The sequence below is a fragment of the Accipiter gentilis genome, chromosome 6 (genome assembly GCF_929443795.1).
Source record: "Accipiter gentilis chromosome 6, bAccGen1.1, whole genome shotgun sequence".
NCBI lineage: Eukaryota > Metazoa > Chordata > Aves > Accipitriformes > Accipitridae > Astur > Astur gentilis.
The window spans coordinates 33,033,211-33,051,183 of record NC_064885.1 but is presented as its reverse complement, the minus strand read 5'-3'; the positions used below and the strand labels follow the sequence as shown (position 1 = coordinate 33,051,183).

Below are 17,973 nucleotides of genomic sequence, written 5' to 3'. Positions count from 1 at the left end.
ATTCTTATACATGCTTAGGACACATTATGCTTTGCCTTTACTATCTCACATTCATTGTTCAATATACAGCTTAACTGGTATTGTCTTTTGAGATAGTTACTGTAAAAAACCCCAAACATTAATACTTACAGTTCCAGGCCTTGTGAAGTCAATACTATGTGCTACACTTTGTCTCATCTGATTGCTAAACAAGCGAACACAAACACTTTGAAGATACTCTGGTGTGATCTAAAAATTAGTAAACATAAAGAGAACAGGATTATATAAAAGTTACACTTTCTACCAGACAAGTGTTTTTATATTAAAGGTTATTTTGTTTTCTAAGACAGCAAGAAATCACACACCTGAGACTCATCAATGTAAGCACAAGGTATATACTGCAACTGCAGTTCTGTTTAGAAATAAAGAAAACTGTAAACTCTTTTCATCTGGGAATAGTTATGCTATTCACAAGACTAATGCTGAACACTTTCAGAAAGTCTAGAAGAAAAACAGAATTTGTCACATGTAGGTTTGCATACAGATTTTCCTCAATCAAAAGGTAAGTTGTCCAACAGTAAGTATGAAGCAGTTTTGTGCTTTAGACTTAAACAATGATATGCTGATGTGTTGTCTAGCTAAAGAGCAGAACTTACACGACACTCTTGTGCAGCAGGGAGAATAAATATGAATTACACAGTACAACACTTTGTGTTTCAATGCAAAACATCTCAGGGCGTTTAGGATTTTTTTGTTTTGGGAAATCTATACCACAATAGAACTGCTTAATTTCAGAACAGTTATTAGCTTCCCAGAATAGAGGCGAGAGGACTAAGATTATAGAAACGCAAATGGGGACACTTCTGATATTCTCAGACCTACAGCAAGACAACAAAACCCTTCAAATTCAGAATGCTGTAACTTCAACATGATTTTATTCAGTACCCAACTCCACTTTGGATTCAGAAATGACAGAAACCAAGATTCATAATGAAAGAGCACCCTCAGCTGGACACACTTGGGAAGGATCAAATGACTGCCCAGCCCAACGCTTACAAAGGAAATTAAACGAGCATCCATAACAAAAGATAACCAGTGCCTGATTCCTCCACCACAAAAGGTAAGAGCATATCACCTTGCAGAGCACTGAAGTGTGGAATGTGAGGCAGCAAATGAACGACTATGTGTTTCTTATTGTTATCGAAGTTCATGTGAGCAGATACCTTTCCTAATCTGCTGTAAACCAAAATCCACACCTAAAGGTAAATTCTTCCCTGCAGTAATGATGTGAGCAAACAGTGATCGCAGATGCAGAGTAACAAACTACAAGATGTTCACGCTGATGACAGGAGGAAGGTACATACTGACTTCTCAGCAGGCAGCGCAGGAACTTCTAGGTCATTCTCTCTGCTAACAATTCACAGCTCCTTTAAAAGCATCTAGAGGCCACTAACATCTGACATAAGAACAATCTTCAGATTATACAGAAATTATAGCAGAGAAGCATGCTTGCAGATAAGATGGCACAAAAAATAAAGCATAAAATCATCTTTGTATAAAAAAATACCCATAAGAAAGTTGTACCTTCTCCAGTCACATACATGTGACTCATTTCACACAGTGAATAACTCATTCACTCCTACCCCAATTCCCTCTACCAATTAAATTAACAAGTTCAGCTTAGCAGAACAGAGAGCAAAGTTCTTCCTCAACAAAATTTTGGATGAGAAGATTGTTTCCACCACAGCGTAACTTAAAACAGACCTGGCAGCAGTTTTAAATGTACAACCACCTCTGATGGGCTGGATTGCAGTTAGTAATCACAGAAATGCCTCTCACAAGAGATCTGAGATGTCTTGTGAGATGGTGATAGTTTCTTCAAGATTTCTGAGCCAGCACAATTCAACCCATCTTCTGCACTACCTTTATCCTAGTACACAGGGGCAACAGAAGAACACTCCATCCAAAGTGCTGTGTTTCATCAGTAAAGAGACACAGTACTTACAGAAATGCCCATCACTACCAAAGCTTAATTCACATTTTAGTGGCATTGTCTCTCCATTTTCTGGGGGGTGGGGAAGCAAGCACACATTTGAGTCATCCCTTACCATCTTGCCACTGACCGTGGCCTCCAAGGAATCCACCAGCTCTGCAGTGACTCCAATGAGATTATGGTAGTCCACCTGCATTTTGTTAAATCGTTTCAGGTAGGTCATGGTCCTGTGCTCAGATTCCACTAACTGTTGATGAAGATGTTGCAACATTTCTGTCAAGAGAGTAACAAAAAAGAAATAACATCACTTTTTTAACCAAAAGGACAAAAGAACCCACAAGCATTTTTACTGCTCTTAAGGGACAACTTCAACTGCTGCTGTGGAATTACTTTTATCCAAGGGGTGGAATTTCACTGCAAGGATGATTCCATGCTACTAGTGTGATTTTACATCATTGCAACAGCTACAAGTATTTATTTTACCTTAATTGCCCAAAGAAACAATTGCTTCACAGTTACAGCAGCAATACAACTATTAGACAGTAAACATCACTGAATACTTTTGTAAAGAAGATACTGTTTTAAAGGTGTGTTAATACAAGAAGTTCCGTTCTATCAGAGACAAAACAAGTCTGTGGACATAGAATCAGAAAAATATATGACAAAATGCAGCTCAGACTTGGTTAATTGAACTTGCTATCTGCAGATGAGATTCATGCACTATCTTCTACACTCACTAAAGTAACAGTGGGTAAAAACTATTATCACACCGAGCAACCGGAAAGGTCAGGCAGCCACTTCAAAGATAAAACAACAAAACAGGAGAACAACAGTACCCAGAGATTCATGCCAGTGTTTGTCAGATTACACTGTGAGGCTGGGTGTTTTCTCCAGTTAATTTATAGAAAAAGACCACTGATATTTAGGTTATGTAGTGCTTTGCTTATTTTAAAGTAAATACTAAGTATGCTATCTTTTAAGGAAAATGGTACAACTCATAGAAAAAAAACCCTAAACAACAATCAAGTTATCCAGTTCCTCATCTGCTATTGAAATATTCATTGAATTCTTCGAAGTTGCAGGGAATTCTCTACTTCTTCACAAAATTTTTCAGGTGATTCCATCATTTACTAGTTGATAGTAAGCTATGAGTTACTTTTAGTACCTTCAGTTCCTGAAAATAACTCCAGTTTTTCTTTTATCTGTCTAAATTAAAAAAAAAAAAATTAAAAACCCCAGTTACATTCCTGATACATTTTGTTCCTTTGGGTTCAATTAGAGACAAAAGAAGCAAACTAAGCACCAAAATCTGTATCCTCCAGCCCAGTCTCAGAGCTAGCCAAATTACCATTCTACATGGAAGTCAGGCATAGAATCTGGAGCTGTGTACTGCAGTGCACAAAATATGGAGTGCACAAAATATCTGCCACAGTGGACAAAAATATGAAGGAAGGCACAATAATTCTATTGTTACTGCTGATGTTTATGTATTTTGCTAGAACATTATGTTTTAAATTAGTTTGGTGAGAAGCCAGTATTGGTCTAGTGTTGTGAAAATGGCATTGCACCCATCTGCAAACAGACTGAGTATCTACCATAGGACTTTCTGTTAAATAATGGGCAGGAATCAGCTTGACTACAGAGTTTAAAAAATTCTGGGGTTAGAGTAGAGCATTCCAAACAGCCCAATTTGACACAGTTTAGGTCCAAATAGACCCAAAAGGAAGAAAAACAAAGTAGCTAAGATGCAAAATTGGAAACTAGAAAAACTAGTTCCTATTCCTGGCTTTGAACAGACTTTGCCCACGATCTTTGAGGAAACCATTATCCTCTTTCATGATTCACTATCTCTTTCCATAAAGATGTAGGTCACAAGTTACTGTAACATAGAAGCATGCAGCTATGATAAACAAGCTCTGGAGAATTTAGGTGTAGTTATTAAAAAAACTGTCCCTTGCCATTTTCTCCCCTGCTCTCTGAACTCAGGCTTGAACCTCTGCTGCCCCACAGCAGCTGGCATAGGGGTGGTAATCTTCAGCAGAGGGAAAAATGGGGAATGGAAGTGCGGTATTAGCACCATGGCTTATCTGGTAGACCTTCACAAATCATCTTTTACAATGGCCATCTAGTTATATTGCAGGTAGCAATGTACTAATCATGGACAAGTATCTGCCAAAAAACATCCAACAAAACACTTCAAAAAGCAATAAACACATGGACGTAAGAGATGCAAAACTGCCAGGAAAATTTCAAACAGAACTGTTTGTAAAGCTTTCATTACAAATGAAAAAGGTCAAAGTCATTAGATAGCTCTATGAATTCAGATGTTGGAAATTGCTTTAAAAACTTGTCACATCTTATGGATTTTAGGGTTTCTGAAATAGGCTGCTTTTATCCCATTTATATTAAAAGCAGTAGATGGGAGAACAACTTATTTTTACTTTCAGGAAGTTTAGCAAAATGATCTTTTTAATGGGACCTTTTAGAGAAAATGTGCATGAATAGACTTTAGCTGTAAACTTTAGCTATAAATTGACAGTCTTAAAATAAAGCATGGAATACAGAGAAGGTACATTTTCTTACTTCTAATCTGTACTTTTTCAAAATCTATGAGTTTTCTATGAGAAAAAAAAAAGACAGTTATTTCACTCTCTCAGCCTCCTCCCCTCTAAGAATGGCTGCTTTCTGAGAACCATTCATGAATCACAGCATTCTGCACCTGCAGGATTTGTGACTGACACCTGATATCAAACTGCAAATCAAGCCACCCTAATGATATTTTTCCTATACTTTCTAGGAGGGAGCCAAAACTGGTGTGAAATAACAATAGAAGCTGTGACAAGCCACAGATCCTGTTCACACCCAGCAAAACCCACTTGGGAATTAAAAAAAAAAAAGAAAAAAAGGAACACTAGAACAGCTCCTAGTAACATTAAGTAATCTTGCTGAGAGCACCAAACTTGTTACAATTCTTTAAGCTGTTAAAAACCATCTCAACTGCAATCAATATTCATCAACTTAAAAATCAGAAGAATTAAGATAGACAAAAGACAACCCAAATTATTCTTCCTTGATAATAATCATTCAACTTTGATTTTATTTTTATTCCACAGCCATCACTGCTAAACAGCTACCACAGCTTTAATATGATACAGCTCCAAAACAAGAATATTTTTCTAAACTAATAAAGATTATGAGAGCAACCGCTGCACAGAACTAGCCACTTTTTCAGCACTTTATTCCTTTGCTTAGATAAGCAAACTGGAATACATTTTTATTTAACTGTGATACAACACATTTGATTCAGAAATTTCCAGTGGATGTATCTAGAGCATGACTTTCACCCAGAGGAGAGTTGGAAGCACCAAGTCATGAAACATAAACCTACTCACAATTTGCTTGCTTTTCATAGCCCAGTGGGGAAAATTTCCAGTGGTAAAAATCCATCTTCCAACTACAGTCAGCAGCAAAAACTACATAACCAAAACTCAATGCAGCTCATGAACACTATTGACAATTAAGAAACAGGGTCCAATGTACCCTTGCCTGTTAAATCCAGGGATTATCAATTATAACCACTGCTCTTTACTGAAAAAAGAGAGTCAAAGAGAGGAATCACGAAGTCTTGACATATCTTGCATTTTTATATCACTATCTTCTCACACATAAGTAATTTCACTGAAAAAGGAAAAGTATTTCATGAAAATTTCTCTTACTGAAAGAGAAGGAAGCTTTCATCATTGACATGTAGCTGACCCAAGTACAGACAGCTGTTGGAAGAGCTAGTCCTGTGCTGCCCCATTTCCCCCTTGCATTCCTGCCATATCCCCATTACCAGTAACAGCATTCATGCAGACAGATCAGAGAACTACAAGTCCAGATAAAAATTAATATTTAGTTGCTTAAAATGTTAAATCATTGTCATCTGAGTCAGGATTAGGTAAAAGGAAAGAGTGCCTTTCAGCAGCAGTTCACATTTATGTCACCTTGCAGCAGTGATCAAACTGCACCCGTAACAGGAATCAGAGTAACACAACACATTCGGCTTCTTTCTTTCCCTCTCCCAGATACACCTCCCAGCACTGACAAATGCTTTCTACATATGGTAAGCTTATAGAGGGGGGAAAAAAAAAGCGCTCTGGACCTAATACCTACCAGACCCATTATTCATATCTGGAGGAAAAGAGGGGAAAATAAAGGACAGGGGACTAACCTCCTGGTTTAGGAGGATACAGTGTACAGTAAAGCTTGTGACTTTGCCAAATGAAGATGCTGGCATTAGGGATCATCTGAACTACTGCATATTTCTACCAGTATTCTTGCCTCCTCTCTCATGCATGTAATTGTCAAGCCTTTTTAATGTTTTGACTCCACTTCCTATGAGCAGCCAAGGAGTTACACATATGCACATAAGCTTTTCTCTCTAAGTGAGAGATTGGTTGTTATCCTTTACAACTTACCTACACCTCAAACATGCTTCCTAAACTTGTGCTTGCTCTCTCCCTCTCTCTCTCTCATCCCAGCCCACCCTCACCTGCTTTGCTAGAAGCACGGACTCCAGCCAGGCTGAGTTCCTGCATACAATGCAGCAGAGCTCTCAGCAGAGGAGTTGCAGTCCTAAGAACTGCTATCAGACACCAAGGCTTCTTAGGTGACACCAAAACCTTGCCCTTAGGAGACACAGTAGTGGCCTTGTCTCCTTCTTGCTTACCTCATTTCCATAAAAATTACTATCGGTATTCTAAACTGACATCTTTCCACATTAATAGTCATTCAGACTGTAGCAGATCTTGACAGACAGGTAGGTCGCACTTCACCTTCTCTCGTGCAGCAGCCTGACACACTTTACCCGCTCTTCCCTTCCCCAAAACAGTGGAAGAGTGGCTGTGAATTAATCTACAGATTTGTAATGAGACAGTGAAGGGGACAGTAGCTGAACACGTTTCCACATACTCCATTCCCACCACTCCTGTAGGCACAGAGGACACACAGAAAGTCTGAAGCTTGCTGTGCAAGATGCCAACCATTCTGCAAATCTTCACTTTCCAGTCAAACTGAAAACATATGGGAGAGCTGTAAGTTAAGTACAACTGCCACACAAAGTTTTGAAAGTCACACAGGTATTGAAGTTTTTTAGCAAATGGGTAAAGAGCCAGACTGTAGCAGGTTTATCAGGCAAGGTAAACACACTAAACTCTCCAGGACACCTCCAAGAGCATATGCACCTCACCACCCAAACCTGAAGTGCTTCAGTATGTCAGACTAATGACTGGCAACTATTTACAAAAGGCTGTTTTCAAGACTCTGCCATACCGGTCTTCATTCACGTGTTGCCTATCAATTTTCTTTGCATTTCTCCTTCACTGATAAAGTAAACATTCTCCAACAGTGCAAAAATAACCTCTCAGATCCAAAACTTTCATACAAGACAAGCCTCAAGTAACCTTTATGAAAAATCCAAACCTCCAAGGCAACTCAGCCTCTAAGGCACATAACAGATCTACAAATCAAGACTGACCTGCATGAATTCAGTACCATGACAGTCCCTGTACTTGTACAAAGCCCAGAACCTGCCCAAACAAATGATAATCAGGCCCAAAATAATTCAGGCCCAATCGTGTAGTTATTTCTTTTTAATCAGAGTATGGAATTATTGCCTTCAGGAAAGTCCACCACAAGGAGAAAGAGTAACTTCTGGAAAACAAAAATCCACAGAGATCTTTCTATTTTTCAATAAAAGTCTAATGCAACACAAAGCACAAAATAACAAAGAAAATACCTGGAACTCACACTGGGAGATGAGCCTAACTTTCTCCTTAATTCAATCTACAAATAGTAAATCCTCAGTGTAAAACTACAGATTAAAATAACTCAAGAGGAGAAGTTTTTTAGGAACCCAGCTGGGCTCATAAAAATCCCTACTGATAGAGTGAACACAGAAAGTCAAATGAAAAAATGAGTGCAATCTAGTTGGGAACCTAAGTTCTATTTATTGAACTGATTTTTAAAAGGCACATATTTCAAGGGCCATCAGCATCTAACAGGATTCAGTGCTGATATTATTATTTTTTAAAGGGCTCCAAGTCACTAACTTAAGTGTGTATGAACAGCTTACCTAAAAAGGTAACACATCAGAAAGTCATACTTAAATTAACACATTCTTATTCAGGAGATACCAATATGTACTATTTTAGGAGTTTAAACAGGATGAGTGAATAGGAACAAAAAATCAACTTTGTCCAAGATCATCAGACAGTCATCAGAACAACTGAATAAGATTTGAAATCTGGAAGGTACAGATAGGCATAAGCAGGTATGGGAAAGAAATCTGAGGAAACTTACTTTCATAATAACTAAAAATGGAGAGCTGGTATGCACTTTATACAGAGTTCTCCACTTGTTTTTACCACATTTCAGGACAGAATAGACTTAAAACACAAATCCTACGACTAGGCCCTTTCCCATTTCTAGTACACGCGTGTGCTCAACCCTACTGAGCTCAAGCAGTCTAGCGATAACTATCACCAAGACAGGGGTCTGGATTTCAAAGGACTTTTTGCCATGCATCACTAGTTTCCCCGTCATTGCAGGTGTACTTTCCACTACTATTACAGCCCCTAATAATCATAATCTTACAGAATATCCTTACCACATCTCAGCATTTACCTTTGTTGCACTGTCCATTCTCCTTCTGTTGTACAAGGAGCAGTAGTTCAGGAAAACATGCATCCTTTCAGTATGTGTTTGCTCCTGAGACACAGAATGAGAAATTCAACCAACTGGCAAACCTAAGCAAGCCAAATATTCCTACTGTCCCAGCCAACAGCCAATGCCTGATGCTTCTCAGGAGAGCAAGAATAAATGAATCAATAATAAACACATAAAAATCTCATAAGTGCACATTGTACAATGTTGCATGGAGATTTGAGACTTTTTGCTGACCTTTAAAGATACCAGATCCAGCCCTGAAGTATAAGATAAGGTAACTCCAGTCTAAATGTATTAACACCAAAATCAAAAGTCAAACCGCTGATTTTACATAAAATCAACATACAAATATGCAAATGTTTTAGGGCAAGTGATGTCTTATACCTTCAGGGCTCAATTAAGATCCAGTCCATTACTCCATAAAGAGGAATAAGCAGAGACAAAATTTTCTTCAACTGTTCTGTGCCAGACTCCCACACAAACATCCGTAACATGGGAGTGAAATGATCACTGACCCCCATCCTGGCAAATGGGCAGGAATGGAACAGAAGAAATATAGTTTCCAGCTCATCATTCAACACCACCATGGCAACATGCTGCTTTAGAATAAAGTAAGATATAGCAGGAAAAGGACTTTCAACTTCTCCTGTTAAAAGAGGAAGCGGGAAACAAAGAGGAAGCGGGAAACAAAGAGGAAGCGGGAAACAAAGAGGAAGCGGGAAACAAAGAGGAAGCGGGAAACAAAGAGGAAGCGGGAAACAAAGAGGAAGCGGGAAACAAAGACTCCAGTTCAGTTCTCTCTATCTTGCCTTTAACTAGACTGACCAAAAAGGGAGAAGAAAATTTGTCAAACAGCTAGTTAGTTTGCAAATCAGGCCTGACAATGCAGCTTTAACAATACTGAAGCTTTAACTTTACAATACTTTAACAATACTGCCGTCTGAAGCACAAGCCATTTAGTAAAACAATAATTTCTGGAACCCTTAAAAGCCCTGGAAAACTTTCGGCTAGTCCCTGAAATGGCTAACTGAAAAGACTAATAGCTTTACAAATCCTCAGAAAGCAGCCAGTTCAGGTTGGTGCCTTTGGGTATCCTGTACTTTATACATGGAAGCAAAGAATGGTCATACGATAAATATGCAGGTTTATGTGCATCTATACAGTGTCTTTACATAACTTTTTCAAAAGTTGTGGGGTTTTTTAATGTGGCATATAAACAATGTTTCCTATCACAAAAACACTGAGCTGCAACATTACTGCTGCAGTAAATCTTAGCAGCACACACTTCAAATAAATTATACTGCCTCTTTACAGTAATTCTAATTATCTTCAAAGCGTTTTCTCAAAAGGATACAAATAATGTGAGAAGCCGAGGAGTCTGCCTGGCTTTGACAGTCAGAGACAGAAACTTTTCCAATCTTGTCCTTAAATCCAATGTCCAAGAATCCTTGAAAAGAAAAACAAATTATGACAGTTGTTCACCAAATATGTACACTCTGCTGAAAGTACTGTTTGGATCACAGCAACCTTCCACTAGTAAACAAGGCAGCCAGCATTGTATTGAAAATATTTTCCCTTCACTGTTACTGAAGTGAATGCATTTGCTAGCTACCCATAAAAGGGTACAGAAGTCAGAAGAGTTTAGTATTATTCCTAGACAAGAGTTCTAAGAGCACGATGTAGCTTTATTTCAAGTGTAAAACTATCGTATAGTGTTGGTGCCTCGTACGCACATGCAACAACTGCCTCTAAATTAGAAGTAGCTTTAAAATACAAGCAACTTGAGAAAAAGATTAAAAGATTAATGTGAATTTTAAATTTATTAAATAAAGTTAAAAATGAATAATTTTCCATCGCTCAGTTTTCAAAAAGTAATCATTGTAGTCATTTTTCACTCCTAACAAGATCTGGGAATTGTAAATTTTGTCATGATATGACATAAGTGATCAGCGTAAGAACATTTCTAAAATAAGGATTTGGAGAAAAACAACTCACATAAAAAATAGACCAACATATCAGTTGCTAAATGGAATGCTGTCTTCTGCTTGACATAGTGTCTCATAAGCACAGGAAAATAATAGTTAAGGAAGAAAGCCAAACTACACCTAAGAATTCACTGAATACTCATTTCTTCTATTTCAAACCTTCAGTTAAGCTAGTTTCTGCTTGATGAGAAGCTAGCCAACAGATGAAAAAGTATCTTCCAACAAGTAGCAGGAGCTTCCTAACTTACTGCTGTATATGTGTTTTTTGCAAGCTGTTCTTGCAGCTCGGATTTGCCCTCATTTCACCGTGCTGGAGAGCATACAGAATTGACTTGCTGTTTTTATGAATTCAGTATCCAGACAGTGGTGCACCACAGTATGCTGCATATTACCAAAGGAACTATGTCTCCTGCAGAGAGGAGTGTTTATTATGTTTCAAAATGTATTACACAAATAGACAGGAACTCCAGCTATATAAAGCATCAGATGCCCAAGAAAAAAAAAAAGCCATAAGAACACTGCTTAGTAGACTAGTGACTCACTGCTGTTCTTTCTCAAATGTAAAACAATCTGTGTTTCAACACTAACATGGAATGAGCTGTACAATTCCCACAAGAAAATATGAGTGATGGTGGACTAAGAGTTTGGACACTGGGTTACTATGAATAAACCTGAGAATCTCGTCTTAGATAAGGCATTCAAAAAAAAAAACAACAAAAAAGCTGCTAAGTATAATTAAAAAAGGAGTAGTCATATCCCATCTCTGAGATCAACCAGTACATCTCATTATTTATAGCTAGTCCCAAAGGAAAATGGCAGTATATGCCTTTTTTTGGTGTTAAACTGGAGCTCCTTATCAGCTGGTACATCCAAAGTCTGCCCTAGAGCAAGTACCACTTAAGCTTTGATTTGATATCAAAAGTGTGTGGCAGCAATGCAGGCTGAAGATACCTCCTCCCACCACAGTAACTGCCCACAGCTACTTAGATAAGCCAGCACAACTGTCCATGTGGTAGGATGGTTAAGCATTTCAAGCATATAACCCTGCAAAACATTATGCATATTTTACAAACAAATTTGCATATGTGCGTGTTTGTGCATGTACATGGGACGTATATACACACACATTCACAGGCAGCAAAGCAGATCAGTTCCTTCATCCAGTCCAAATGCAACCGCATAACCAGACGCTTCCAGCAAAACCAAAGCATAGTTTCGCACCAAAGGTGAAACAGTGGCTGTACCTTCCCCACAGGTATTGCCACCAACACTTCGGAATATCAAACCACAGCTCTGGACATCATCTCCTAACCATCTACCTGCATGGTGCCCAGAAAGCAGTCAATGTAAGGGTGTTGTATTACCTCTTCATCAATAGAATAACTGTAGATCATCATCACATTGAAAACACACCTGCTAATGAGATCTATTTTGAAGTTGAAGCACACTAACTTTCACACTCTCTTCTCACCTTGCACGTACAAGCCTAAGAACTGAACTCTGAAACAGCCATTCAAAGGCAAAGGCTAAAACTTATTTAAGAAAAAAATTAACCAGGAAAAATGCCTGTGGCAAGAGTCACCAAACCAGTAACCACATCTATGCTCTTCCAGCATTTTTGAGGAGGAGGGGAGAAAAGTCTCAGAACACAGACAACACTGGCTCATTTTCTGTTACAGGAGGATTACTTATAAACTTGACTTTCTCTTTTCCACATGAAACGAAACTGTTTCAGTCTCCTTATGTCTAGCTCTCAGGTTTTAAATCCAGCCACATATACACAGATAGTGGGGTCCCAGAAGCGTGCATATTTCAGGGTTGTGTGGAAAGGAAGGAGAGGCAGCAATTCTTATTTATGGACACAGAGCTGGCATACGATTCAGGACTCAAGCAAACATAAAATATATATTTAAGATGGTACTCTCTTATTGATAGCACTCTCACAACCCTTCCTTCATCAAATATGTCTTCTTTTATTATTGTACAGTTTCTGTTAAAGGAAACAATAAAAGCAATTACCAAACTAAACATAATTCCATATCTATCATCCCATGAGAAAAATCATGATAAATACCATCTCTGCAAAATTGATACTTACCTGGAAAAGTTCTTTAAATGAAGGATGTACCATGGGGTTTGGAACAAAAGGCAAAGCATAGAAAGGAAGAAACTCTGTAGTCTGGCTCAGTGCAGCTCCTTTTGTTTCCAGGTATGCCTTAAAACAAGAAATCCTTTCCTCAAGTTCAGCTTTGTCCTAGGAAATAAAGCAGCATATTTAGAAAACTACCACTCTGTATGCACTGTAAAGCTGGCAAATACAAGCAAGAGAACTAAATACATTAATATCAAGTTTGAAATCAAGTTTGAGTATTTGTTATCTAAAAAGCAACATTTGTTTAACTAGAGAGTATTGTATCTTGTTTTCACCACTCAAAAAAGAAAATTTAAACCAGTGTTGTCGTTTCGGTCATCCAGGTCCAACAAAAGAAGAGAGGGACATTTGCTTTTTGAATGTAAATTATTCCTGCCCACTTCCGGCTAGATTTCTAGAGCAGAGTGCCATTTCCACACTCAGGTCCAAGAGGAAACACCTACTTTAAACATGCTTTATTTCAGTGGTAAGTGCAGAACTGTAAAATCCACTCACACAGCACCAGGAAGGGGAGCTGGCACACAGAACAGACCAAAAGCCACCCTGAAGGTATCCAAGTCCTCCTGTAGCAGCTGACAGGTGTAAGGCAGGAGCTCTTAAGCCCTGGCTGACCTGGCTGACTCCAGGCTACTTAAATGTCTCTTCATCATAAAAGTCCTATGTAAGAGAGTTTTTATTTTATGACAGCTTGGAATTATAGTTTTCAATATGATATACTGAGCTGGTCAACATTCAGCTTTCCCATTTCATCAGAAATGTTTATACTTCAACACACAGCTTCAGTCCAAACTGGAAGCAAAGTGTTTTAAGAATCTCCTGTGGACTACAATTAGAGGTGTGAAAGTATCAGCATACTGGTATTTTCCAAGTTAAAATACATCAGGAACTCCAAGATAAGGACATCTGCAACTTCCATCTCTGTACTTCACAATACAAGGGGTCTGGTTCAACTAAAATGCAGACTGTGGCTCAAAAACTGGATACATACTCTGGGAATTCTTACTAAATACCCATCCTCATCCACACTAAATACAAATAAATGAGGTAAAACAAACAAAAACAATTTGAAGTTTGAACTGTGAACTGAACTTACAGGCTTTCCCATAGAGTGTTTTAAGAGGTAGGTTGCAAAGTGTATGTGAAGATAGAACTCCAGCTTCTGAGCAACCGGTTCATTGTCCCGGACTGAAGACGAAATATGCTCCTCCCAGAGTTGGAAGAAAACTTTCTGCTCACCATTTTCAAATGCTGTAAGCAGATCTTTCTGCAAAAGGGAAAAGCATTCAGTGGAAAAACAAACACAAAACAGCTATATTTTTCCAACAGTAGATTAATGAATGAAGAATTCAAGTGCCATCTTAACACTTTAAAAGTTTTATCCAAAATCTGTCACCATTTGATGACCACCTAAATATTCTTTCTCCACCTATCTTTAATATCTCCAAGAGCCTGAATCAACCATCAATACAAGTAGTAAAGCTCAGATTTTCAAGCATGTCAATCTGGGGACCCACCTTTACCATAAGTGAAAAAATAAATGTCTACAGCATGTGAAAATCAGTCTTACCAAAGCATGGCAAACTAAAAACCTAAAATAGTATGAACCAAACCTACTGTCGCAGGTTCAAAAGGACTGGAGTTCTGAAAAAAAAAAACACCCAAACAACAAACCAAAAAAAGAACCCCAAAAAAACACAACCAACAACAAACCACCAACTTGAAGGTTCCTGCACTGGAAGAAGACTTGCTAGCAGACTTCTTCAAATAATCAAGAATCTGTTCAGACAGTTCAGATAATCTCACTGCTGTAATAATTCACATGGTGGTTAGTGGTCTTAAACTGGTTTTAGTATTACTTAAAGTAAGCATAAATGATGCATTACCTGAACAGGCAAAGCTTTTGAATCTCTTGAGGAAACACCTGCTGGTTTAGGCAGTGGCTTCCCTTTTATTTTACATTCCTTTGTAAATACTTTCACTGTTTCTTCAAATTCAGCAAAATCCAAATACTACAAGACAAAAACATACAGGAAGAATATTTTTTTAGATTATTAATGCTTCAGTGAGTGACCCATGAATTGCCAAAGTCCTTTAAAGTTTCTCTGTAGCAGGGTCCATAAATGCCAAAGACTGAATAGCAACAAACCAAGAACTGGTACCTCGTGGTAGGAAAATACTATCTCTCAACTAAATTTCCTGCTGCATCCTAGAGAATAGTGCTGACAACTGAGTGCATCCTCTCTGAAAGAATTATGCCCCTCGATTTAGTCAGTAATTTCATTCAACCAAAGAAGAAAAAGAAATAAATCCATTCATGTTATACCTTGGTTGAAGAAACAAGTAAATAATTTCCTTGCAAATAATGTTCTCAGGGGGCAGAATTCTTAAATGTGACTCTCATCTCCACGGCAGCAGTTGGACAGCTTGAATTCTAAGCCAGGTCACTGAAGCTGTGCAAGCCAAACCAATGAACAACTAATTAAGTACTATTCTTCTGAGAAAGAGATAAACAGCCCTGCCTCTTCCTCCCACAATGTACAGTCACTATATTACATGCAACTTTCCCTTCCTCCCCCCATCTCAGGAGTCTTAGTTATTGGTTGCCGAGGCAAGACATTACATTTCATTTTGCAAATTTGATCTGGGTTCCCAACATTGCCACAGAGAACAGGAATAATTTATTTTCCCTCACTGTTAACACAAATGGTAGTATAGTAATGATTAAGTACTTAAACCTCTATTTAGATTTGTTTTCCAAGATCCACAAATAGATTTAAGTTGTGTATGATTTTGCCATTTGGTAGACTCTTTAGGCAGGCAGTAACTGTCCAGGCTTTCAACAGACAGCCTGGTGAAAGCTGGGCACAGTGACAGCTGACTGCCGCTCTTGATCACGCCTCCATAGCACCAGCATCTGTGGAACCCTGCAATAGGTTGGGTCACACAAGGCAGGGGGATTAGGTTGTTGGTTTGGTGTTCACTTAGGGCTCTAAACCAGGCTACCAACACAGTGTTGATCAAAGGAATGAGACAGTAACAAGCAGCAGAGATCACAGTTTGTGCTTTCGTTCCAAATCATAACTATCCCATTTTAGTCAATTTATCCAGAAGACTGAAGCACAGACTACCATAGAGGCACCTGCCCTTTAAAGTCTGCCTCTTTCACACTTCACAATATATTCTGATTACCTCTTATGGGCAATATGGGTAGAGGAGTGCGTAGCTGGAAAATCCTGCTTAGGCATTAAACCATGGAGATAAGTAGTCTCAGGACTTCAGCCTGGGCTTTGTCAGCTCTAGGGTTTTTATATGCCTCCATGATTTTATACAAATATGGAATGAGGTAGCAGCTAAGCAATGTTTTAAAGATCTCACCATTATCACAAGGTGGACCTGAGCCCCAAAGCTGTCTGTTGATCTAATCAACTTCACTGCTCCTTTAATGAAAGCCTCATTTGCAATGAACAATGGATAATTCTAGATTGATATGATGTTTGACTGCTAGCATTTAATGGACATTGAGCCCTTTGAATCTACAGAGCACAACAGGAGTCAATATGATTTCAGGGTGTAGCAAACACTTGGCCAGATAAATAACTCCAGAATTTAAACCACATTTACAACAGCTGGCTCTGAATACAAGCATTACAAAATTTTGCCTTGCTCATTTCAGCAAAAAAAAAAAAAGAAGAAAGAAGAAAAGAAAAAAAAGAGCGAAAACCAACCTCTCTCACTAGTCCGAGCAACTCGGCTTCACAGGCTAGAACGTCACCCATCGCTAAGCATTACTGCTACATCTCATCGTTGATAAACCTCGAAAACTGTAAAGAAGGGGGGTGATAGCAGACAGCACAGCGGTTCCTTCACACAGCCCCACCGCAGCCCAGCCACGCACAGCCCGTTAGCCATCTCATCTCCAAACAACCCGGATGAGGAGGACATCCCACCACCACCACCACCACCACCACCACCACCCCGTAAGGCACCTCCAAAGAAGTTCCGAAGCTGGTCTTCTCCGACCGGAACCGCCGTTCTCGCCAGGCCGCGGGCGGTCACACCGCCTCCTCACACAGCCGCCTCCAGGTGCGGCCCGGCGCCGCCGCCACCCATCCCCCAAACCGGGCCGGGGCGCTGCGGCCGCCCCCTCAGGGCCGAGAGCATGCGACCCAGCAGCTCCTGAGGGAACCGGCGGGGAGGGAAGAGAGGAAACCCCGGGTGCCACCGGCACCACCGCGCCGCGGCCTACCTGCCCTGCCCTGCCCTGCCCTGCCCTGCGCCGCCGCCGCTACCGCCGCCGCCTGTCGCCTTGGCAACCGCGGCCAGTCTCCACGCCACACCGCGCCCCCTCCCGCCGCACATGATCCCTCTCAGCCAATCCCAGACCGGGAATGGCCCGTCACGTGACGAAGGTGGGTCTCCACCGTGCCGGCGGGCAGCGCCCCCTGGAGCGCGCGGAGCTGCAGCTGCCCGCTGGTTGTGAAGAATGGCTTTTTGCTGGTTTCCACTCTCTGACGTAACTTGGAGGGAGTTTGGGGTCAAGTTAATTTTTAAAAATTATCTACTCTCTTAACATACGGGTTTGTACCCCCTTGCCATCCTGGGCCAGCCAGAAGTCTTCTAAAAGCGCACCACACTGTGTGCTGGTCCGTAGGCCCATAGCTTTCAGTTGCACAGTTACATGATTTCTTAATTACAGTCATTACAGCCATCTGGCAGTATTTGCCTCTGCCACACCTGCCACCGAGCACTGCACTCTGAGGGGATGCAAACGCAGGGAGTAATTCCGCTCTGGCTAAAACAACCCGTGGCCAAGGCCACCCGCTCCACTTACCTCACAGCTTGGAAGGTTCGTCTGAAAAAGTTGTCGGGCAAAAAAGGCAGAGCCTTGCCGAGACTGAGCACTGCACCATGAGCCTGAATCGCAGCCCCAACATAGCCAGGGTTAGGGACACCAAGACCAGCCCTGTGGGTCGTGCATGCATGGCTCCGGCAGGCACGCGTCCGACATGTCGGTATTTCATGGAATCCTGACCAAAGCAAACAGGGAAGATTGGCTGAGCCCCTTATCGAGGCTTTGACCCATTTTTAATTAACGGCGGTGTTAATGAACCTCTTGCCATTAACACCAAGTTACTAGGAAGCATTTGCTAGACACA

General features: G+C 40.1%; 1 protein-coding gene across 2 annotated transcripts in view; it reads right to left on the bottom strand.

The window, feature by feature from the left end:
* ARMC9 (armadillo repeat containing 9) overlaps positions 1-17,093 on the bottom strand; it is a 70,650-nt gene extending 53,557 nt beyond the window's left edge. For both annotated transcript variants that reach the window (XM_049803606.1, XM_049803607.1), the window contains exons 1-9: positions 16,804-17,093; positions 16,543-16,638; positions 14,701-14,826; positions 13,911-14,081; positions 12,764-12,919; positions 10,035-10,127; positions 8,639-8,663; positions 2,088-2,245; positions 130-228 (exon numbers count right to left, since the gene is read on the bottom strand). In XM_049803606.1, coding sequence (XP_049659563.1) covers positions 130-228; positions 2,088-2,245; positions 8,639-8,663; positions 10,035-10,127; positions 12,764-12,919; positions 13,911-14,081; positions 14,701-14,826; positions 16,543-16,593 — 879 coding nt within the window. In that variant the 5' untranslated portion in view covers positions 16,594-16,638; positions 16,804-17,093. The remainder of the gene's footprint in view (positions 1-129; positions 229-2,087; positions 2,246-8,638; positions 8,664-10,034; positions 10,128-12,763; positions 12,920-13,910; positions 14,082-14,700; positions 14,827-16,542; positions 16,639-16,803) is intronic.
* Between the last annotated feature and the right edge of the window lie 880 nt (positions 17,094-17,973).